Source organism: Parambassis ranga, chromosome 5 (genome assembly GCF_900634625.1).
Source record: "Parambassis ranga chromosome 5, fParRan2.1, whole genome shotgun sequence".
Lineage (NCBI taxonomy): Eukaryota > Metazoa > Chordata > Actinopteri > Ambassidae > Parambassis > Parambassis ranga.
Window position 1 is genome coordinate 28373804 of NC_041026.1, and position 13556 is coordinate 28387359.

Genomic DNA, 13556 nt, shown 5'->3' on the forward strand with positions numbered 1-13556 from the left:
TCACAGCAGATATTTAAACTGTGCTGAACTATAATTTGCTAAATCCAGACAACTTCAACGTCAGAAAGCTGTAGAAGAAGGGTCAGCATACATATGAAACACAGAACACAGTATGTTTTGGGGGGGTGTCAACTTCAGCAAAATTTGGACCACACAGAATTCCGCTTCCTTTGGGCGAGCTATGGCACCAAAAACATGAAGTCAAGACAGACCATGTTCGGACTTAAATGTCTGATGGATACCACATTTGCCTGTAGAATACTCTGGTATACAGGAGGTTCATGGTCCAGGTCCTGTGGCTGCAAAACAAGCCCAAATGCTTGACAGTGTGCTGAAATGCTGTTTGGTTTTCAGCAGACATGGTGGTGAGCATTAAGACCAAACAACTCCACTTTGGTCTCATCTGGCAAAGTTTTGTGAATAATCTTTCTCACTGCAGAATGTTGAACTCCAAATAGTTTGAAATGGTTTTATAAGTCTTTCCACATTGATGTGCAGCAACAGTTGCTTCTCTAACATTGTTTATGTCTTTCCCCCTCTGCATTGTGTTAATACACATCTGAAAGTACCAGAGCAACAAACGCCTGTTTTAATAGAGGTCCTTACACCTGCTGAGGATCAATTCATCAAAGACTAAGGGTCAGCAGCACCTGCTGCAGCTCACCTAATTAATTCCTAACGAAGCACTAAGAGGGGACGCAGTATTAAACACTCGTGTTGGCTTAATTTTTGTTAAACTAATAATGGCACAGTGATAAAACTTAAATGTTGTTGTTCATCTGAGGTTGTATTTGCCTAATACTAAGGCTCACAATAATCAGAAGATTTTGTATTACGTTTTTAAAATTTAGGGGGGTACTAACTTCATTAAATCACTGAACATCCTTTGTATTTGCTGTACTTATAATATGTGCTGTGTTACATATCCTTTTTCCTTCTAGCTAGACTCCTACTTAGTCCACTCTGCTTTTGGTAACAGAAAATTGTATAGTCCCCAACAAAAGTGTAGCTTAGGGCCCTTGACCACCTAATCTGTCCTGGTCACATTTTCACTGACAGAGTGGGAGGATTCTCTCAACTTTCACTTTACCCAGCATGATTGAAAAGAACACTGAGCATCAGCACTGATAGTTTTCACCTTAATTTCACGGGAAACTGTCTAGAGTGCAATATAAAATATTTTTTGCAGATGACAGAGAAAATTATTTTCACATATTAGTGAATCTAATCTCAGTTTTTACAGAAGTAATAAAATGGGGAATTATTACAGCTATACAGCTCCAAAGAAATCCACATATTTTACATTTGCTTTTCTTGATTGAGAAGACGAAAATTTTTTGTAAACATTCTGGACCCTCTCTGTTGCTATCAGCACCATCATCCTCCAGGTTTGATTACACACCTTCTTATCACACTTTCGGCTAGTCTTTGAACTAACTCTGTTGGCCTCTCGATGACCGTCTGCAGAGGAATAATTGGCTGTACAAGCTCCCACAAGACAGCAGCATGGCACAGGACTTCACAGCTGCTTCTAGATGATCTTGGTACTAACACACCTCTGCAGCTGCTCTTTTCGAAATATCTCTGTTAATAAACACACCAAGTGGAGCCAACGATGTGCTGCAGGTGCTGGATCACTGCTGAGTCCTGACGCAACGCCTGTAAAAAGCTGCAGAGCTGCAGAGAGTGTGTAAGTGGGAACAGGCAGCTTGGTAAATAGACGCCTCAAGCGGCTTTTGTACATACAGTGCACTCTACACATTCTCTGCAGTTCAGCTGTAACTGTGAACACAAATATCAAGCTTAAAGCTCGGTGGAGATTGGGTCGTGCTACAGGACATTTATCCAAAGAATAGCAGCAAATCAACATCAAAATGGCTACCAAAACAAAAAGAATCAAAGTTTGACTCTAAGTCCAGATCTCCACCAAGTTGGAATGCTGTGCTGGGACGTTAAGATGGCTGTGGATAAGTAAATGTCATAAGAACTTAAACAAACTAAAGCAAAGTTGTGAAGAAGAAAGGGCCAAAATTCTTCCACAACAATGTGAGAGACTGAAAACCTCATACAGGAAACCACTGCTTCAAGTTATTACTGCTAAAGCTGGATCTACAAGCTGTTAGATACAACATAGGGTTTTTTTACCTTTGGTTTAATTTTTGCTTATTAACAGTAGCATGGTGATGTAATACATAATACATCATGTAATACATATTACATGATGTATTATGTTGTTCATCTGACATTGTATTTGCCTAATAGTAAGACCCACTACAATCAGATGATTTTTTTTAATTGTATTGAATAATGTTTATACACAAAAGAAAATTACTGAACATCCTTTGTATTGTACTGTACATGAAGTTTCGCCAAACGTCTAAGACATCTAAGATCTGATATCCACTAGATTCCCTGACATCAAGAGAGCACAAGCCTGTAACTGACCTCAACACGCAAAGCAGAGTTTAAGCAGAGCCCATCTACTGAGAGTCTGTCCACTTCCTATTGTGGCCCATGCAATAAAGTTTATTACAATTCACCTACAGTGGATGCCAGAATTTCCTCTATGAATAGTAGTCAATTTAATTTATTTTTGGCAAAAATAGTATCAATTATTTATGACAACTAAAATGAAAATTGACATACTGAGGTACTTTGGCTTTTCTTACAGCGACATGGATGGCATGGATTTTAGATACTTTTAAGTTTCCACATTTGACACTTACTGATTAATCAAAAGGTGAGTCACCATCAATAAACCCACATGATTTGCAATGACATTTGACAGCAATGGTAGTTTAATAATCACTCAGGCTGGAAACACATTTCTTTTGATTTTTTCCAGTTTTCTGGGTACTATCATTCATGATTACCAAGGTTGGTTAAGATGAGAAGATGCAAATCCACATTCAGGTCCCTCTAGAGATCGTGCAGGCTTTTTGTGTCTCCATCTTCAGTTCCAGAAGTACAAACACATACCCTTGGTGTTATTGTAGTGATGTCCCTTGCCTGGTTTCCCTCTTCCACTGATCTCACTGGGACCATATATTTTGACTTTTGTTTCATCAGGACAAAAGATTTCACTTGAGAGGATATTTTGTGAGGAATGGCTCAGCCAGGTCAGGTTTGATCAGTGCAGTGCTGCGTTGATGGATGTTCTTCTGTGAGGTTCACCCATCTATGCAAATGAGCTCTAGGTCTCATTCAATGTGGCCCTTAGTTTCTAGGTTATAAAGTCTTGTCCTGATAGCTTATTTTGGCAACCCCATCTAGGAAGTAGTAAATAGTAGTAGTAGTAAATAGTTTAAAACTTGAAGGCTACTGTGAATTGGGTCTCTTAATGTGCTTAACATTTCTTATATCCTTCCCCATATCCATGCCATTACACAAACCTGTCTGTGATCTATTGAAGGTTGTCTTGGATTTCACCATAATATACTGTACACTATTGTATTATTTAGGAATGTATGTCCTTTTTTAAATTATGTGGCACATACATATGTGCCTGGCCTATAGCTAAACTACATAAACCCTTAAAATCTTTTATCTTTAGATTGAGATTAGAAAAAGAAGATTAGATTGGTCACTCCACGCATTAGATAAAAATTAAACTTCAAAACTGGCAGCGGAAGAGTGCAGACAGCAATATGCAAAAACCTGTGTCTTTACATGTGTGTGAGAGAGAGAAAGAACAGGCGAGAGAGAAAGGGAGAGAAGACAAAGTAACAAGGAAGTGAGAAATGGTAATGGCAACAGACTGTGGGCTTTTGACACTTCAGCTCATCACTTGCTCATCCACATCATGGCTTCCCTGGCCCACGTTAATCACGCACACACACACACACACACTGTACTGCCAGCTGTATCGATTGTGGGGTGGCCGGTGGATGAACCTGTCATGGCCAACATATATCGGACTGGAGGATAATGAAGTCTTCCTGCCCTATCTGACAAGCTCCGAGAGAGTGTTAAGAGTGTGTGTGTGTGTGTGTGTGTGTGTGTGTCTGTGTGTGTGTGTGTAAGTAAGAGAGAGGAAAAACAGAGAAAGATGCTCCTGGGACAGCCCACGGGCATCCTAACCACTGCCTGAATAAATTGGATGGAAAGAAGCCCCTTGAGTCGTAGACGTGATCTGTCATGATGCCATCTAAACTAGACTCAAATAGATGGAGTGGTAAGGGTGCTAATGAAGACCTTACACACACATACACAATTGTATAGTAAGTGTAAACTGGCAATGTTCAGTTATTTTCCAAGATACATCTGAATCTGACCATAACAGTATGAAAACATCCTGCTTCCCTCTCTCTCTATCTGTCCATATTTATGGGAATCAGAAGCTCACACAGGGTAATTGTCTTTTTCTCTCTCTTATTTAAGCCTTATTCACAGTTTTTGTTGTATAAAAAAACAGAACGGAAAGAGCAATCCATCTTGCCATCTAAACACTGTCAGAGTGCCTGTCCAAGTTGTAGCATTATTAACCATCTGAGCAAACCCTGGAGGAAACAGTTTTTTAAAGGATAGGAGCATTTAAATATACCTTCAACCAATCAGACCTACAAATTTCCAGAGAGAAATTACAACAAAGCACTGAGGATCCCTTAAAGCAAGCAGAATAGTCCTACTACAGTACAGTGTATGGTTAAAACAATACCAGATATCGGCTGACATACTTGTTAAGGCTTCAATATTCTGTTTGTGTTGAGAAGGTGCAGAAAACATTTTAAAAATCACACACAAAAACACACATACACACACAGTTTACAATTTGTAGACAAGGCGCAAATTAACAACTGGTACTGTTGATCAGCTTCTGTAGTTGTTAACACTAGCTGGTTGTCTCTAGGCAAACTGTGAGAAAAGGTTAATGTTGTTGTTTAAAACTGCTGAGAAGGATGAGGGGAGCAGTGGTATTGAACTAAAACATTAAATAGGATTTGCAGAAAACAAAACCAAAAACAACAAGCTAAAAGAAGCTAATACGTTCCATACACACAATGTTTTTAGTTTTTGTGTTGATTTCATCTGTATTTTTTTCCCAAAGGCAGTATTCTAAAACTTAATCTCTGTGTAGGTTATCATTTTGAGAGGGATTTAATAAAATCAATAACTGTTTGGCTCACTCAAAGGTGGGAGGGATTTACTCATTATTTGGAGTCTTTAGGGAACCACGCCGGTTTGGTATGGGATACGCGCACTAAAACAGTTAAACACAGGAAAACACCAGAACAATTAGTGAAATCCACTGTGTATGTTTTGGAAGCCTTGGGAGCCAAAGGCCAATAAGAAAAGAGATAGCCTCCTCAGGAGAGGGGGATCATAAAGACACCCCTTTAAATCAGGCGATTGTTGATGTACAAATAAAAAGAACATAACACACAAACTTTTTTTAAATAACATTTTAGGAGGAATATAAATAACACAAATGTGTTTCATTTGTGCTTTATGGAGACACCATAGGTACAAACTCAATGGAACTGACTGGGCTCAAAAACAGAAAATAAAGTGGTGGGAGCTGCATAGTAGAGATGTCTGTCCCTGTCCCCCTGTCTCAGAATGACTTCACATTCAGGAAACTACACAATGACAATATTAATCCATCTTCCTCCACCATGGACCTGACACTTATTCCACTTGTATTCCCTGTGGGCAATCTCTCTATCTGTTTCTCCCTCTCACCTTTTGCTTTCCTCACTCGCTTACTGTGACATGTGTGTCGCCTCCTGAACAATATAAAAATATCACTATTGAACTGAGCTCAAAGTATTTGTTATGTAATGGCACATTTCACGCGGCACTGCAGGATCCGAACATCTCACACATTTCATGAGTCAGTGTGACGATACCTATACGAGTCACTCTTCGCACCACGGTGACAGCAGGGTGTCGCACAGACGTCAGCCAACATCTTTTCTTTACACTGCAGCAGTGTTTTCACAACCTAAGACCATCAAAGTGCTGCTTCTGCTGCCCGAAGCAGAGGGCATCTGAAAACCCGATGCGGCTAGCATGGCACATTCATAATGTTGTAAGCTGTCAGGATGGCAAAAAATGACCCTATATGTGTGCTGCATGTGTGCGTGAAAGAGTGTAAGAGAGAGAAAGTGAGAGCTGGAAACTGTCAAAACATCCATTTATCAAAAAACCCATGAGGTTTTAGCAATGTGTTTCTCACTTATACACTCCAAAATACTGTCGACAGCACACGGTGTATAAGTCACATCATAGATCTCAGTTAAAGGTTATCACGTCATATCTGAGATGATTATTTTTCTAATCTGAAAATAACTTTTAGTATTAAAAGAAACAAAACTGAATACAGAAACATGGAACAACAGACATTGTGTTCTGACATAGTAGATGGGTCTAAATATTAGTTATGGGTACCAAAACGACTACAAAAAGTCAGTCAAAAATCAGTGTCAAATTTCAGTATCTAAAAGTGTATCTGAATGACAGAGTTTCTTTAGCAAATGTAGTCATAATAACAACTGTAAGACTCTCAATCAATCAAGCGCTTAACCATACTGTTTACACATATCAGTACTGTTACATCAGTTTAAATGTGAGCACACAACCCTACAACACAAACTATGCTGCCAGAGCTGCCCAATTCTGCCGATGCAAAATTGAGCTGTAGATGTGTGTTGACAGCTTCATATAAATCCAAAACATTGAAGTGTTCCTACTGTGAGCCATTTCACATTTTCTATAAGATTAAGACTTTCACTTCTGACACAAGAGGAGCCCAAATCAGCTCCTCCTGCACTGCAGCCCTCTGTAGGGGAAGAACTCTTTCAGCATACAGTATATAACCTTAGCTTTCAATCTTTCTGCATGACAGTAACCTAATGCACACAGTTCTTCATTCAGATTCTTTATTGTTTGTTCAATCATACTGCCAATCTAAAGCACTGACATGATGTCTTCAGCAGGCAACAAGGAGGCTCAAATCATTAAACATTGATACTTTTCTGGTTGCTACTCAGCATGGCTGAAATCATTCAGAGCCAAAGCAGACCCGCAGCAATAAAGTGCTGCTGCAAGTTTGCTGATAGCTTTGCTGAGGAATCGTTTTAAACGCATCATTATCAAGCTGAAAACATGCCCATTCTACAGTGGCACTTTGTGTTCAGAGTAAATCAAACCTCCCACATGGAGAACAGCAGCTCCTCACTCAGATTAAACAAGCCTAACTCTTTCTAACAAATACTGTGTAGCCAGACAAATGGCTGTCAAAACACAGCCATCACTCGTGAAATGTAAGCAATCTTAATTCTGTGAATGAGCAGTAACAAACTGTCGAGTGAACTGTAGAGAAATCAAAACTGAAAATATAAAAAAGCTGAAAAATGCTGCTGATCTCAGGCAGCTTGCCAACACAATGCTGAGGTGTTTGTCCAGACACTCTGTGAGATTTGCCACTAAAATTGATAGAACTAGTTTTTCTCTCTCTGTCAAAAGTAAAACAATATCACCAAAAATTGAAGTCATCATTTAACAATGGAATATAACTTATGGCACAATTCTTGTTAGAAAGCAGCAGCACATGGTGTGCTGTACCCTAGAGAGGATACAGAACAGAAATTAATGAGATGTCATTTAATGTTGGTGTTGCAAGAAGCAAAGTGGTAGTTTTTGTGTTGTGGTTGTGACCTAACCTTCTAAACTCAGTAACCTTGACTGTGTTTAATGGTGACTACTACAAAAAATGTTGGAATTCACATGATACAGCATATATAAACCTAAACCTTCTGGAAGACCAAGCAATGCATAACTACTGTATTGTTTTTATAGTGGAGGTTTCAAATAAGAGCACTACATATTGTGTTGTAAAAAAGTACTTTCTAATTAAAGCATAATTATAAAAGGCAATTTAAAAGAAAATATATGTGCTGCGTACATCCTTTTTGTGTAAGAAAGTTCTTCAGTAAGTCAGAGGTGAGCCTCCTGTGAATTGTTTTCAAGGATAGTTCATTGCAACCTGTTCACCACAGCCCTTGCAAATGTAGCTAATATACCATGTAGCCTGCCCTCTATTGTCAATCATTTTGAGGGTAATTGTAACTTCCTGTCAATCATCAAGCAAACAGTTAGTCAATAAAAGGAACAACACTAGCTAAAGCTCTGGGGAAGCAACCATAATGTGCAGTATCAAGGACAGAGCTGCCCAGCTAGCATTAGCACCCACCCCTTGCGGCTCTTTTTCTTTCTTGAACACCACTTACTGAATCCCAACCTTTGACCACTGTCACACCTAGACCTGGTCTTTCTGTTTTTAGATTATTTCTATGTTGTAGCTGTGCGTAATGATGGAAAGCACTTGTCTCCACCTGACAGGATGAGGACAGAAGCAACACTGAACCCCTCTAGAAAAAGGTACTATACCTTTTTCTTCAAATTGTACCTTCAAGGACAAGTACAGGTTGCCATTAAATTAAATTTCTATGAAAGTACCAGTGAGTGATTTTTGACACATTAATTATCATCTGTAATTATCATGCATACCTTCAAAACAAAGGTATAGGAATTCATAGACCTAATTCCTCCAGTAGTCTACCACATCTTCGCCACTAAGCATGGGATACATCCCTTATGTAATCCAATGCCACAAAGCTCAGCTCCTGCATTAAATCCATCCACTCAGCATGGAGGAGCTCCAAGTAAAAAAAAAAGGTTTTGTAGTTAAGAATGAATATTTCTGTCATATTGAACCAATTAAATGAAACACTGCAGGCCGAGTTTATGTAATCTAGATGTTGTAACACTGGCCCGTCAGGATGGAAGAGATTTACTTCTCATGCCGATTTCACACAGAAGGAGTCATTTTACTCAAAACTATAATCCAATTCTTCCAGCTCTTTTCTCAGGACTTGAAAGACAATCCATCTGTTCCTCCTGGCCGCCGTTCAATCACAGCGACTTTCTGTTGTGTGGGCCGGAGGTGACTTAAATGTTTCTACCACTTCACTGACAGCCCGGGGAGTCAGGGACACAGTGGCATCTCGCCGCTATAAAGATCACGGCTGGAGTCCTAATTCATCACCCCAGGCATCATCATGTGGCATTACAATATGCTAATGCAGCGACGCTCTGCCCTCACTGTCACCTCGTTCTCTCTCTTTCATCTTTCTCTCTTACTTTTCCCTTGGGGGCTGAGCCTCGCCTATCCTTTTCTTTCTTTTTTTTTTGGCAATGTGCACCTTGTTGCGTATGAGTGGAGGAGGCTGAAAAGGATGTCAGAGCTGATGTTGGAATTAGGTGAGTGTTGCGTGTAGTTGTCTGGCTGCAAATGACGAACATGTAATTAGCCTGTGGTGTCAGCGCTACAACCGGATCCCATTTAATAAGCACAGACTCTCGCTCAACTGGAAAATCACTGCCTCACTCGCCTTCAGAGGGGATAAAAATAGAAATATCTTTCAACAGGTGTCGCTTTGTGGTGAAAATGTGTGCAGAGATAGAACAATAAGAATTACTTACCAGACCTTTTTTTGAGGTAAATTGGGCATCAATAAAAATTCAAATTTGGCTCTTACCCCATGTGTGGGATACGTTATCCAGCCCCAGTCTCCTGTGATCGTTGTCGTGTCCAGTAGATTTACTGCAGAGACAAAAACATGAGCAGATAAGTGATGACTTTAAATTATTGTTTTTTTTCCTTCCATCCTGTCCTTCATCACTATCCTCTGTGTGCACTGGCATCACATTCATACACCTGTCTGACAGGTGTGACTGATGAGGCGGGACTATCGTCACGGCAACTCTGAGCCAGGTGTCACTGCATGTGATGTCACCTTGACCTGCTGGACCTTGGAGCTGGGACCCTTAGAGGTCCGAGCTTAGAATAGAACAGGACTCACAATGTTTGCTGTTAAATGTGCAGTAAGACGTGGCACAAGACCCCTGTATAATACACAACACACTGAGAGAGAAGAGAAAAGAACTAATCAGACTGTATTTTAAGTACTCCATATATAACCCTCTTTCATGTCCAACAGATTAGTTCCTAAAGAAAGGTTTTGAAGCTCCACAACCAGCTTGGTTGTGCCCATTTTTTGGGACACAACAACCATTTTCATCTCTTGTGTCTTCTTAGCCTAAACATATTTCTGTTCACTAACTTGCATCTTTCCACTGACTTCAGATGCAACCTGCTGCATCTATAATTCACTCCGCATTCTGTGTGAAAACATCTTTACATCTGAGTGACAGAATATACAAAAGAGATGGATGGACAGATGAGAAAAAAAACTGGCTGGAGAACCATTAATCCTACACTGTTGTCCATACTGTCTGTACCAGCAAGTGTGTGTGCGTCATGCGCCTTCAGCACTTTCAGCTAATATGATCTCTGCCCCAGGGCTACTTGTCAAGCAGCCAAGTGATGTTCCCCACATTAAAATGAGTTTACCAAAACACTTCACACTTGTTAGCTTTCCAGCACTCATCCTTCATCTTTCTGTCTGACACTTGCTCTCTTCCTGTCTCTTGTGCATGTTAAAGCTACAATACGCAACCATTTTGCCTTGAAGCAGGAAGTGAACTGCAAGGCCTGGCCTCCTCCCCCTTACAATCAACCGACCAAGTTCATGGCTAGATACTTTTTACTCATACTGATAAGTTTCAGAAAAGCGCTTCGACAAGATTTAGCATTAGTAGGTGGTCACTTAAGAAATGTTGTCACAGATATTTAAATCTGCTTTTATGTGCGCAAAGCTGACAAAAGATTTCATAATAACCCTATGAAATCATTATAATCATGCTAAGAAAACACATAACAGCAGCAACAGTGCTACAGAAACTTTATAACCACAGAGAGATCTACCTACATTACAAGTTTGACTGACAGTGGCTTCTAGCATAAGCAGAAAAGTAATGAGCGTAAAGCATCTGCACAGCCCTGCTACAATTACACAGGTGTTTACACTTCTGCCTGATTAGTTCTCCTCTTAAAATTATGCTCCCTTTGTGTTGTGATTGACAGCTGCCTTTATGGCTAACTTTATGCACCTGTTCAGGCTGAACAACATTGTCTATTATTTTAAATGATGCAATAAACATCATTTAAAGGTAGGGTAGGATATTTTGAAAACTCAGTGAAAGTCAGCCAGATTTCAAAAGTAAACACACACCCCTTTCTCTCGGAGCTCACCCCGAAGCCACGCCTCCCAATCACATGGACGCGCATTAACTCAAGACGAGCTGCGGTCTGTGACTTCATCATGCACGTACCTCTCAGGAAGAGAGTGACAACCAGCCAGTACTCCGCGCAGGGTCGACTCGGAGGATTGGCTGATGTTTTTAGCTTTTTATAGCTTCCACAGATGATTCATATTCTTCATTTTAATGCGAAACTGTCGAACTAATTGGTTGCTATCGGATTGTAAAGAGAAGTTACACTGATTTAACAACAAGTGCATCAGAATGAAATCTCTTACCCTACCTTTAACAATGGTTTTAATAGAGGACAGGATAGAGATAGGATAGAGAACCAGCTTACGGACAAATAGTTCCATTGCAGTATTTGCCTTGACTAATTGATTAGTCAAATTTATTAGCATCTAGCTGTTATCAGCCATGTGTAATTTGGTGCTATAAAGCTCAACTTACATAGGAATTTTGATACCGATACCAATATTTGGAATGTTAAAATCCAATATATCAGCCGATATCTGCGTGTGTGTATAGCTAATCTAGACCTTATTTTACTTTGTCACAATGTCAAGTTGTTTATCTCCATAAATAACAAGAAAACATGCTTCATCATTTTGAACACACATTTGCTTCTTTCTTAACTCTGTCAGTTCACTTCTGCGCTAACTGAATGATGTACAGTGTGCACAAAAGCTAAAACAAGAGTCAAAACAAAAACATCACAAAGCTATAAAAAATTACTATGGTCTGTTCAGTTAAATGTGGAGAATGATTCAATGTTCACCTATTCTATCGATAACATGATCCATGGTCACATTTGGTCAGATTGCCAAAAACAGCAAGTTCATTTGTTGACCTGGTATAATCCATCCCATGGGCTGATGTACCAGGTATAAGCATGACAAAGGTCTACAAATGGAGTCTGGGGTGGCCACACTTTTGCCCCAGACCTTTACCCAGAAGCCAATGGTTGGTTAGGTTTTGTTAAGAAATCAAACAATTCATTCTCTGAAGACCATGAATCTCTCCGCAAACTTTCCAATCGATATTTCAGCCAGTTTTTTGTTAAATTTTAGTGTCTTTATTCTCCCAGCAGCTCTGCCCAGCTTTATGCTGAGGAAACATCTAATTAACCAGAATTATTGGGTGTGTGTGGGGCTGACAGGCCTTTAAGACAAATGATGCACAGAAAAACAACACTGACTTTGCAGATCACTTTATTAAAAAACTATCTTCAGGCTGCCTGGCTTTTCTGTGCCTCTAAATAACAGAAGTCAGCTGCTCTCCAAAGTAGCAAACTTTAAGTCTGGTAACATGGCAGTGAATTGAACAATGTTGAAGAGTGTTTACAGCGTGCCAAGGAGGTTTAATCTGGGTTACAGAAGCTTGTAACTGCTATTTTGGAGGGAATGTTTTGCTCTCAAGTGTCAATTTCTGTGCTTCCTGTGGGTCAACAACATCCGCAATTCATGGAGGCAAATGAGATGAGTGTAAAATGTAGTAATGGGGATGGAGCACTCTTCTCTGCTGCTCCTCTTCATGATTTCGCTTAATAAGACGGGAGTATTTTTCCATGAAAATCTTGCCAAATGGAGCCTCGCAGTCTTCTTACTTCTCTGTCACTTTGCTCACATGTTGAAATTAGCTTGGTGTGTCGCTCCTCCTAATTTGGGCATTGGGCTACTGAGGAGGGCAGTGGGTCAGAACACATAGACAGATGGCAGTGCCACCGTCTATCCCTCCCCCATCCAACAGCCTTCTCTCTGCCTCTCCCTCCCCGAGGCGCCGACATCCTGCCGTCTTGTATTGATGATGCGATGGGCCCTCGCACTGGAGCCAAGGTCACAAATGGATGCCGCCAATTACACTCCTCTGAGTGCTCTTCGTCGGTCCACTAAAGTGACATAATAAAAGTGGCGTATTGGCGTAAGTGGATTTAATAATTCTTCGTTGTACTGAGGGAATTTTGTTCTGTTATACTGTTATTATTGAAAGAACAACAAACAAAAAAACCCAATATATATCCACTCCCTGGGTCCACATGCAAGGCACTGTTATCACCGCAGCAGACCTTGTGAAGATTCAAGAACCATTCCCAGTGGTATTAATTTAATTTCCACTCAAATGAGTAATCCCTCTGTCTTTGAAGGTGGTGGAAGTCATTTATCTAATTTGCTCTAGCTGTCCGAATTACGACTTGTGTACAAGCAATAAGGTTTAGTGGCATGTCTGGTGTCGTGGGTTAATGTGACAGGAAGTGTGTGAGGACAAAACAGAGGACAGACAGTAATTAGCGTACCTCACACACCCCTCACACACATGCATTTCTCAATTCTCTCTCTTCACTCTCACCTCCACCTTCATACTACACATTTCCAAACAGCTCAGAAAGAAGT

The 13556-nt window shown here is 40.2% G+C and overlaps 1 protein-coding gene across 1 annotated transcript in view; it reads right to left on the reverse strand.

The window, feature by feature from the left end:
* Positions 1-13556, reverse strand: part of epha8 (eph receptor A8) — a 102377-nt gene that overhangs the window by 69046 nt on the left and 19775 nt on the right. Inside the window, exon 2 of the mRNA XM_028405020.1 lies at positions 9543-9607. Coding sequence (XP_028260821.1) covers positions 9543-9607 — 65 coding nt within the window. The remainder of the gene's footprint in view (positions 1-9542; positions 9608-13556) is intronic.